At 34.3% G+C, this 11,941-nt stretch overlaps 3 protein-coding genes across 3 annotated transcripts; 1 reads left to right on the top strand and 2 right to left on the bottom strand.

Moving 5' to 3' along the window:
* Window positions 1-37: 37 nt before the first annotated feature.
* NAEGRDRAFT_78457 (subtiliase family serine protease) lies at window positions 38-6,740 on the top strand (the record flags this gene model as incomplete). Its single annotated transcript, XM_002681123.1, has 10 exons — window positions 38-1,418; window positions 1,474-2,100; window positions 2,150-2,304; window positions 2,370-2,524; window positions 2,571-3,364; window positions 3,704-5,142; window positions 5,192-5,585; window positions 5,636-5,711; window positions 5,773-5,804; window positions 5,866-6,740. 10 exons carry the CDS (start codon window positions 38-40, stop codon window positions 6,675-6,677), a joined length of 5,865 nt encoding a protein of 1,954 aa, XP_002681169.1. The 3' UTR covers window positions 6,678-6,740.
* Window positions 6,741-6,806: 66 nt separating this feature from the next.
* Window positions 6,807-8,174, bottom strand: NAEGRDRAFT_46491 (uncharacterized protein; the record flags this gene model as incomplete). The annotated part of the gene is made up of 1 exon (XM_002680969.1): window positions 6,807-8,174. One exon carries the CDS (start codon window positions 8,172-8,174, stop codon window positions 6,807-6,809), a length of 1,368 nt encoding a protein of 455 aa, XP_002681015.1.
* A 328-nt stretch (window positions 8,175-8,502) lies between these two features.
* Window positions 8,503-11,885, bottom strand: NAEGRDRAFT_46490 (uncharacterized protein; the record flags this gene model as incomplete). Its single annotated transcript, XM_002680968.1, has 5 exons — window positions 8,503-10,016; window positions 10,076-10,348; window positions 10,450-10,620; window positions 10,673-10,942; window positions 11,042-11,885. 5 exons carry the CDS (start codon window positions 11,883-11,885, stop codon window positions 8,503-8,505), a joined length of 3,072 nt encoding a protein of 1,023 aa, XP_002681014.1.
* Between the last annotated feature and the right edge of the window lie 56 nt (window positions 11,886-11,941).

Here is an 11,941-nt window from a genome sequence, read left to right as displayed (position 1 = left end):
TTCCAATATTCTGTGGAAATTTTTAAATGTAAAAAAAATGAAGCGACATCTTGAAGCGAATTCTCAGCAGTCTATACAAGATTTCAAAACAGATGATCGTGATAATGGTGAACAACAAGAACCTTCGGGAGAGAGTTATACGAGCGAATTGATCGATCGGTTTCATAGAATTTATATTCATGATCAAGAAGAAATTCAGCAATCGGAAAGGATTTTGGGAAAATTAAATAATAATATTAATGATGGTTGTGATGATGAAGATTCTGAAAAAGAAATGATGATAGTTAATAGGTTGCGTACCATGCAGGATGATATGATGATTTTACAAGTTGGCAATGTAGAGTTTCATACATGCAGAAATACGGTGAAGGAAATTGCTGAGGTGCAAGTTTCGGATTTGAAAGATAGAAATCCACATGTTTTTGAGTTTATTTTGGAATATTTGAGGAGTAGACAAGTTGATGCCATTGGCATTGATGTGTTAAATTATGATCAATTGAGAGATATTGAAAAGGAGGCAGAATTTTTCAAATTGAACGAATTGAAGGAATATATTGCTGACTTGATTGTCAAGTATCATTTGAATGAGTGCAATGCTGATAGAAGTGAATGCGACAAGATTGTTAAAGATAGAGTTAATACAGAATTATTGGATCAATCTATTAGAAATATGAATTCTCAAACAGAAAAATCTAGAGAAAGTTCGCAATTACTTGCCAAGCAACTTGCTGAAAAGTACCAAAATTTTATTAATCACAACTCACAAGATGCAAGTGTAAATGTGAATGTATCAGGTCAGCTCTATTCCATACCCTTTTCTTCTTTGGCAAAATTTGACAATTTTCTTATTACCAAATATATCCAATCACCATCCTTCAAGCTCAATCATAAGGGACAAATTTTCATTGATAGAAATCCGGATTTATTCAGACTGATTCATGGATACTTAATTTCACATGGTAAATTCAACCATTTCCCACGTAGTATGTCAAATGAAAGAAAAAGTCAACTCTTTTTGGAAGCCAAGTTTTATGGATTGGAGACTATGACCAAGGATTATCTGGATCCATGCAGATATCCTATTGAATTGCTCTCTATAGAAAACATTAGACTCAAAGAACGAGAAGACAAATTAAGAGAATTATTTGTGAAAGATAGGAATAATGAATTATTGAAAGTTCCCTATCTGTTCCTATCTCCTCTCTTTGAAGTCAAAGATGTGATTCAGTCAAAGGGAAAGTTTAAAATCAATTTTTCTGATTGTCCAAAGCTATTGAATTTATGTGATGTCACAACCTATTCCAAACAAGCTCCAAAAACATGTCTTGTTTCTAATTTGGAAACCTTCAAACATAATTTTTCGAATTTAACTAAGAGATTGTTGGATGGCATGGATTGGTCTGGTGTTTTCGTTGCAGGTACGTAGTATTGTTAATCTTGTTCCTCAATTTGTTTTTTTAATATTTAAATTAGGAGGTAGTGTCTTGGGATGTTGTTTGAAAGAAATTCCAGTAGAAGATCAAGCATTTATTGCACAAGCAACACCTGTTAAAATTGAAAACGATATCGAAGGACTTAAGGATAAAGAATTCAAAGATTCTGATACTTTTTACGTTGTTGGAGCTAGTTTCAGAAAGAGCTTTTTTGTTGAGAATGACCATTTGCACAGATTTGAATTTTTCAATCATAATAGCCGCAAAACAATAGACTCTAAAAACTTATCAACAACTAGCATAGATTCTGTCCCAAATGCGAGAGAAGTAGCAGATCCTAATATTCCTCATGCCTTTAAAAAATCAGATATTGATTTATTCCTCTATGCCATGACTGAGGAAGAAGCAGAACTGAAAATTAAGCACATTTATCAGGTTGTTAAACAAAACTTGTCCATTCTCAAATCATCAGACACTAGGTTTGTAAGAGAAGAAAAGTATATAATTTGGGGAGAAAAAAGTAAGGTATCTCAATATTTCGGTGAAGCAAAACAAGAATTCATCAATGATGACATTTTGGTTGTTCGAACAAAATATGCTGTTACTTTTTACATGTATAGATTACCTCCTATTCAAATAGTACTTCGTATATACAAATCACCAGCTGGTATGTATTTCAATTATGCTTTTTATGGTTAATTTTATGATTCTTTTAGAAATACTTTTGGGATTTGATGTAGATAGTTGTACAATAGGATTTGATGGATCAACTGTTTGGTGCAGCGATAGAGCTATTAGAGCTCTTTCACACAGAACAAATCTTGTTGATGTAGATAGGCAATCTACTACTTATACTTATAGGCTGTTTAAGGTAAGTCATATATCAACGAGATTAAGGAGATCATTTGTATATATAATAATTTTTTTCATCTACAGTATGCTAAAAGAGGATTCTCTTGTGCAGTACCAGGATACCATCATAGTTTGGTAAAAAATCAATATTTGCATTATCCTAGAAGAGTTGTGTGCTCACACTTGAAGGACAAACTTGAGGGATTGGCAAAACTGCTTCTCTATGACTTTGCTTGCAGGTATGTTTCTTCTTGAATTCAATTCTTTAATTACAATTAAATACAGAAGCAGAAATCCCAAGTTGCTCCTTGGCTCCTACTATAATGATGAATCTTTGAGATCCAAGCATTTGGAATTGTCTAAAGAAATTGTAGAAAAGAAATCAGACTATCTGGATCTAACTATTTTAAAGTACGACAAGTTCACACCTAAAATGTTGGATAAAACCTTGCAGAAAAATAAGTGTAAATTCCTTATTCATTCTCTCAATGATTTGGACTATATTCTCAATGCTACCGATTCCTTGGATAAATCAGACGTATCGAATAGAATTCAATGGATAACAATAGAACCAAGCACTCAAAGAGTTGGTAGTTTTAATCCAATTACGAGAAATTTCTATCATGACGCCTACCATCCAGTTCAACCAAAGGATTTACTTTTATTGGACGATTTGAGACGTGAGGAAAAAAAATTACAAATACAAAAATGGTGCAAACCAGTAAGGGAGGATTCAGCCAACTCAGTTAATATCACTAACATCAGGTTTCGGAGGGGATTCGAAAAACAGCTACTCAAAGTGGAATTATATCCTCCTGATATTTCAAACAGAATTGAAAAACTATATAGACAATTTTTGTTTTTAGGAAAACCAGTTGAGGTAGAAATTTCACCATACGAAAGGGTTAATTTTATTGCTTTTAAAGTTCTCTATTCCAGTGACCATCCACTCTATCCAAACAGTTCAGATCTATTATTCAGAGACCTAGTGGAAGTTAAAAATCAATTATTGGATTACGAAGAATTACGAAACGAAGGAGAAGATTTACCAGAAGATTGTAACGTAGTTGTTGGACTATGTAGGAAATCGTTTTACTAGATCCGTAACCGATCTGATCTTCATGAAACTTGAATGCTTTTTAACAACTTTGAATTATTAGAATACATTCATTCATTATTCTTCTAACAAAATCCAACACAACAAATTATCTTTCATTTCAAACAAGGAATTGTAAATTGTTATTTCATTCGTTTTTAGTTGGTTATGGTTGGTTTTCACATGTTTTTGTAATGTTATCTCACAGTCAGATAGGGAAATATTCGAATATTTTCATGGGTTCGCTTTCCTTTCTAAGAAGCATATCTGTCAGCTGTTTCAGAATAAATCATCATTAAAAAAAATAACAACATGACATTAGGTGCTGCCAAATTGATACTTTTTGCAGCACTCCTTTGTTGCATTGGATTCTCACTACAACAAGAACCTTCCAAACTATTGGAAACATACAACCATGTAGAAAATTTATTCGAAACAGTTTCCAACACTCCAAAATTAAATGTACAAACCACACAAACAATTTCAAACACCCAAAGAATGCTCGTACATGTCAAAATACGTGATAATACCATCATGACAGATGACTTTCTCAATAGAATGGCACAATTGATGAAGGTTGACAATTACAAGGAATTTCAATTTCATTCCGACATTCCAGTTTTTACTACAAGACTCACAACACTTCAGATTCAAGAGCTTTCGAATAATAATTTTGCTAAATTGAATATTGAATGGATCAAGAAGGTTTCGAATTCAGATAAGAAATCATTTACGAAACTTAGTTTGGATTCGTTGAAACTTGGTGGCTTGAAGATTGTATTAGATAGTAAACTAAACGAAATGGAAAGATTGCAAACGATGAATAGATTGAGAAATTGGTACCTTTCCAGTTATACTCAAAAAATGACTCGATCCTTGTCCAAACTAAACATTCAACAAATTCAACAATCCATTCATAATTCGAAACTTGCCGAAACTGCACTTTCCACTCAACAAGACGAAACTATCATTCGTGAATTCATCAGAGATCAAGCCAACTCTCTATTCGACCTCGATTGGCAAAGTGAAACTCATGCTGTTCAAGTCACACTCGCAAACTTTGATTACGGAGTTTGGAAATTGATCAAAGAAGGAAAATTTGATTCTCCAATTGTTCAATCATTGAAAAGAAGAGAAGAAATTCAAAAGTTCTTCAAGATGAATCAAGAACTTGAAGGATTAATAGAGGACATGTCAAGTGAGATGGGTCAGGAATTGTTAAATTACTTGTCGAGTGATGATTCTGTAGATGTGGTCATTCGTCAACGTATTCATGAGATTAAGAATTATGGAGCCAATCAAGTGATTCAAAATGGAGGTGGATCCAATTATACCTACATGTGGAATAATGGAATTACAGGTGCCTCTGAGGTTGTTTCAGTTATCGATACTGGAATAACTCTTGGACATTGTCTCTTTACTGGCAGTAGTGAACCAAGCACCAAGACAAGTGTTAATTTGAATTATAGAAAGGTCGTTTACTATAATAAGAATGGACAGTATGGTGATTTGACAGATGGAGAAGGTCATGGCACTCACGTAGCAGGAACCATTGCTGGATATCCACAAACACTTGGAACCACAGTCATGGATAAGAATGTTGGTGTGGCCAAGGATGCCAAACTCTATGCAGTGGATGTGCAAGCAGGAGCAAATGGAGGATTATACATTGGTGATATGAATACCGTTTTGTCTAATGCATTTACCAATGCTGGATCTAAAATTTCAAGTAACAGTTGGGGATGTGGTAATCCTTATGATGTAAGTTTTCATAATATGAAAAATCAGTCAACTTGAATCTCATTATTAGTGTGATTATGATTGTAAATGCTATGAATTGAATTCTGATAATACTCGAGGTGCTGCTGTCACTGATGCCTCTTGTATGGCATTGACTGGTACCAGATGTTGTCACTATTGTAATCTTTATGGATATGACAGTAATAGAGTTGACACTTTTTTGAGTTCAAATGATGAAGTGACTGTTGTAATGGCTGCTGGTAACGATGGTGAATACTCAACTGATTCCAATTTGGGAGATCCATCCACATCAAAGAATTCATTGACAGTTGGCGCTTCCTATGCACCATCTTCCTATTACAAGCAGTTCTTTACAAGCAGAAATTATACCGTTTTTGAATTTGAGAATATGGCTAGTTTTTCTGGAAAAGGACCTACCTATGATAATAGAATCAAACCAGATAGTAAGTATTTCACTCATTGACAATTGAAAGCTTAACATTAATCTTTTCAGTTGCTGCACCAGGTTACAGTACAATCAGTTCTTTGAATACTGCTTCTTGTGATCCTGTAGGAAAATCTGGAACTAGGTAAGTGCTTTTGAGATGTGTAGCTTTGTTATTTAACATTTCTTTTTCAATGCATATATAGTATGGCAACTCCTGCAGTTTCTGGAGCAGCAGGTAAGTAGTTGGCATTGATTTTATTTAATTATTTACATTTAATGTTTCAATAATTGATTAGCTTTGGTAAGACACTACTTGGTAAAGGATAATAAGAAGAAATTAGTCGATTACAATATTTTCAATAGTTCACCTTCTCAAACCTTGTCAGGGACTTTGGTCAAAGCCATGATTCTGCACTCAGGAGAAGTCATGAAGGGATTTGTGCAAATTGGAGGTACTGATTTGTATTTGAGTCAATTCAACTCACCAAACAAGTACAATGGTTTTGGAAGAATCAATTTACAAAATGTCTTGAAGATTGACACTGATTCAGCAAGTGTGAACAGAATTAAGAATATTCTCGTAGCCAATAGATATTCACTTGATGCCAATCAACAAGTTGACATTCCTTTGAAGGCCAATTCTGTAACCACACTGAAAGTTACCATTGCTTGGTACGATTTACCATCTGCTGCTGATACACTTAGCTCTGTAAAAACCAAGAAACTCATCAACGACATTAGTGTTGTCGCAGTTGTTGGAAAGAAATATTATTATGGAAATGGAGCCATCACAGGCAACACTCTCGATACGGTCAACACTGCAGAAAGTATTGTAATTTCCAATTTACCACAAGGTAATTTCACAGTCAAGGTTGGAGCCAAATCCACCAATAAGGGAAAACAAGCATTCAGTATGGTCATTACTGGGGATGTTACCTTAGCAGAGAAACCATCTGCTCCAACTACCATTCCATCAACTGGTAGTCCATTTACTGAAGTTATCAATGCCACATCTTCTCTTTCAAATCCTGTTGTTGGACAATCTACAAATGTTAGATGTTCACTTATCTTAATCTTGATCATTTCGATTATTAACTTTCTCATGTAAATTAATGCAATAACACACTGCTTTTTGTTATATTATTGGAATAAATCTCAATTTAAAAATTTCAACACACCACAACCAGATGTTTAGCCACAACAGTAATTCGAGCATGGAAATACAGTAAATATCCCTTTATTGCTGAGCTACACTTAAACGATTCAAGCAGTCTAAAATCAGCTCTCTATCAATTTCAATGATATCCGTATATTCCTTTTTAAAAAGATACTTGAGAATGGATGGGTTGACTCTTAGAGCCTCTTTAAGGAATTCCTTATCATGTCTCAATGACTCATCCAATAACTTGAATAATTTTCTTTCCTGACGACAATATTTCAACAACCCTCTATTCTTGAAAAATTCACTGTCAACTTTGAGAGAAATATTCTTGATTATGGATTCAGTGTACATGGTAGTACTGACTTCTATTAACTTGCAGAATAAGTCGAAACTATTGAAAAATCGATCATCCAAACATTCACAAATATGCGATATGTCATAATCACTTGTTGTGCACGCAGTTACAATTTCCCAAGGCACAAATTCTATTATTCCGTCAGCTTCTCCTTGATCCCAAGGGTAATCTGTATACTTTGAATTAGAAACCTTCGCTTTTTTCAATCCAATAATGTCAATGAGATTGCATGCTACTAAATATTCATCATCAAATCCCAAATATTTCACCATTTGTTTTAATTGCAAAACTAAAATTCCCTTTTTACCTGGAACAAGGGAAACCCAATAATCACTTCTATAATTACAATTTTCAAAACTTGGATATGATAAACCTCCATAAAAAGAGCATAACAATTCCTTCTTCTTCCTTTTGAAACGGATAATATTCCCATTATTCGAAACTAGGAGAAATCTATTTGAGGATGTTGTGATTTTACACAGTTTCGTATTGCCCATCTCAATAAACTCTACAGAATGTGATATCTTCTTTAAATCCTCAGTATCATCATGTTCATCATTTTCTTCATCCTCTCCTTCATCTTCTTGGTCATCTTCCTCTTCATCTTCCTCTACGTCTTGTTCTTCCTCTTCGTCATCATGTTCCTCTTCGTTTTCTTCTTCTTCATCATTATCATCTTTTTTCCCTTGCTCATCTGTGATCATTATATTCACTTCCTTCAATACATTCAACAATCTTAACCAATATGCCAATGAATGATATTCATTCTCTGGGTTATATTCCACAGACCAAGTCCATGTCAATTTTCCTGAACAAATCTTGTTATTCCATTGAGTATCGACCCACTCCTTCAGAATGAGTACGATCTTCTCACGGGAAAAGTACAAATCATGCCAATCCTTACACACCACAGCAAGTGATGGCAAATCCATTGGCGAACAAAACTTGAATACATGACCCAAAACAAATGGATCATACCGACAAACGAGAATATTTAGAGGTTTCATTTCCAATAATTGATTGGATTTTTGCTTTTTTGATGATGAAAAAGTATCGAGAGAGTTGTCTTCGGAAGAGGTTCGTTTCATCTTTGCTTTTTTTTCATCAAGTGGAACAACATAACAAAGGCCATACCAGAAGCCAAATTTTTTTAAATTAAAAATTTAAAAAAGGCGGAAACGTTGAAAAAAGCGCGAAAGTAGAAACGAGAAGATTTGCTTCAGAAAAACTGGTGGTTCTCTTGTTCCGGCGTTTCTTGAAGGTTTCAAAGGTTAAAATATTGTAGTGAATAGATTATCATTTTGATTATTATCTTTCTCATGTAACAACACAATTTAAATTGTTGCCAGATTATTGCAAAATGCGAAAATATATAATCGATTGGATTAATAATAATATAATTTATTGAAACTCCTTTTAAACTACAGAAGGGGTGGAAGTTTTCATCATTTGTGGACGTTTCAATAACCACCATCTCAATCCAAATGCCAAACCTGCTATTAATCCAATTCCTCCAACTACTGGAACAGCCATTAAGGTAAATAATGCATACATGTTATTATTGGTCGAACAAATGTTACTTCTACATCCACTTCCACAATAATTAGTTTGACATGAAGTACAATTTGATCCAGTCCAATATCCATCTTCTGAAGTGGCCTTACACTGACAAACATCTTGAGAAATGCAAATTCCATGACCTCCACAAACTGTCGAATCCGAATTTGGAATGTCGAAACATTTCCACGAATTTTGTCCAGTAAGAGTGGAATTTGTTTGTGTACTGTTATTGCTATCAGTAGTGGAAGAATTATTTGTTGAACTAGTTGCATTAGTAGTGGAAGAATTATTTGAAATAGTACCATTGGTATTGATTGAGGTGTCGTTATTTGGAATTGTGGAGTTGCTTGTTTCTGGAATTGTTGAAGAATTATTCAAGTGAGGTGAAGTTTGATTAGTAGTTGGGATGGTAGTATTTGAACTAGTGGCATTAGTAGTGGAAGAATTGTTTAAAATAGTACCATTGGTATTGATTGAGGTGTCGTTATTAGGAATTGTGGAGTTGCTGGTTTCTGGAATTGTGGAGTTTACAGAACAATTCAATCCTGACCATCCAAATTCACAATCACATTTATCCACACTTGAGCAATTACCATGTCCACTGCAAACTTGAGCAGTATCATTGGCCATGATATTAAAACATGAAAGAATTGAACAATCTGAACCTGACCAACCATTTGAACATTGGCATGAATCAATAGAAACACACTTTCCATTTCCAGAACAAACTAAAGTGTCATTACTTTCAATTCCAAAACATTTCATAACTTGACAATTCAATCCATAAAAACCAGAATTACAAGAACAAGTATTTGGGGAAATACACATTCCATGTGATGAACAAACACTTGATGAATTCGAAAGAATACCGAAACATTTGGAATATTCACAGAATTGACCACCAAACAAGTTTCCACAATCACATGTCTCAGGTGCACTACAAATACCAACACCACTACACACATTTGAATCACTTGCCAATGTTCCATTACATTGACGAGGTGTGGAAATCAATCTGAGTCTACTATTATCCGAATCAATAACAATTAGTTCACCATTTTGTTTTACAACGACTCCTGATGGGTTATTAATTTGTGAATTGGCTCCAACCAGACCATCTCCACTGTATCCCAAAGTACCTGTTCCTACAAGGGTGATAATTGTTCCATTTGTTAATACTTTACGAATTCTATGATTTGAAGAATCAGCAATAATCAATTCATCATTTTCAATTGCAATTCCTTGTGGATATTTGAGTTGAGCAACAGTTGCCAATATTCCATCTCCGTTATAACCTGAAACGCCTGTTCCTGCTACTGTGATAATAGTTCCATTAGTTAACATTTTTCTAATTCGATTATTGTTCATATCTGTGTCATTAGTGGAATCAATTTTTCACTTGATTAGTTGTTTACAAAAAACAACTTACCTGCAATATACATGTTACCATTCGAATCAAATGCTATGGATTGTGGATAGTTTAATTTGGTTCCGTTTGATAATAGATAATCACCATTAAAACCACTCGATCCTAATCCAACAATTGTTGTTAGATTTCCATTCTGTAAAATCTTTCGAATTCTATGATTGTAAGTATCGGCAATGTAAACATTATCATTCGAATCAATAGTGACTGAAACAGGGTTGCTCAATTTTGCATCTGTTGCCAAAATATCACCATTAAAACCACTAGATCCAACACCTGCAACAGTTACAATTGTACCATTTGTCAAAATTTTTCGAATTCTGTTATTACTTGTATCTTGTAGAAATTTAAAGTTTCCAATAGAAAGAAGTACATACCTGCAACAAACACATTACCAACCGAATCCATAGCAACACTTGAAGGTCTGTTAAGTTGTGCACTTGTTGCCAAGATACCATCTCCATTATAACCATTGCTTCCTGTTCCAGCAATGGTGTTAATGGTACCATCCAAATATGATATCTTTCTCACACGATTATTGTTTGTATCTATATATTGCAAAGAAGAGGATTCGTATGATTATGTTATAATAAAACTTACCAGCAATATAAATATTTCCTAATGAATCAATGACTGCACCTTTTGGTTTAGCTAAAGCACATGCACTTGAAGCAATGTTTTCGCCACAAAAAGTTGCAGAACCTGAACCAGCAACAGAAGTAATAAATCCATTAGAAATCTTTCTAATTCTGTGACTTCCTTTATCAGCAAAATACACATCTCCACTATTCTTGTCAATGAACATTTGTCCAGGATTTCCTAGCAGTGCAAGACTGGCAGTTGTGTTATCTAAGAATCCATAACTAGTTCCTGCAACAGTTAAAATTGTACCATTTGTCAAAATTTTTCGAATTCTGTTATTACTTGTATCTTGTAAAGTTAAAGTTTCGAATAGAAAGAATTACAAACCTGCAAAATAAACTTCGCCTTCAGGAGAAACTGAAACGCCTTCAGGAGAGCTAATCTTGGCTGCAGTTGCCAAACCTCCATCCCCAGAAAATCCACTATTTCCAATACCTGCAATGGTATAGATGGTTCCATTGGTTAAAACTTTACGAATTCTATCATTGTCAGTGTCCGCAATGTAGACATTATCATTTGCATCAACACTAACACCAAAGGACAGAAACAAGGAAGCACTTGTTGCCAACTTGTTATCTCCATTGTAACCTTGAATATTGTTTCCTGCAATGGTATAGATGGTTCCATTGGTTAAAACTTTACGAATTCTATTATGATTTACATCGGAAATAATCAATTCTTCAATACTAGTGAGTGCAATACCATAGGGATAGTTAATTCCTGCATTGGTGGCCAATCCATAATCTCCTGAAAAAGTTGTCTGTCCACTTCCTGCAAAAGTAATAATTGTACCATTAGTCAATACTTTTCTAATTCTATTGTTTCCATTATCACTTATGAAAACTTCTCCAATCGAATTAACAGCAACTGATACAGGATTTTTCAATTGAGCTCTCGTTGCTGGAATGACATCACCATTATAACCTGAAATTCCAGTTCCTGCAATGGTAGTAATGGTACCATTCGGATAAACTTGACGAACTCTGTGATTTGAACTATCTGCTATATAAATTGAACCATCTGGACCAATAGTTGGTGATCCAGGATATGCCAATGAGGCTTGAGTTGCTAAATAACCATCACATACACCTCCACCTGCAATAGTTGAAACAAAGCTTTCCTGAGCCACAGTTGTTGAAACAATAAGTATGGAAAGAAGCATGCTCAACATGAGGACATACGATAAACATTGGTTGCTGCAGCTGATAGTAATCATCTTACCACAAT

This window comes from Naegleria gruberi, assembly GCF_000004985.1.
Source record: "Naegleria gruberi genomic scaffold NAEGRscaffold_7, whole genome shotgun sequence".
NCBI lineage: Eukaryota > Heterolobosea > Eutetramitea > Acrasida > Naegleriidae > Naegleria > Naegleria gruberi.
This window is presented reverse-complemented; position numbering and strand designations above follow the sequence as displayed.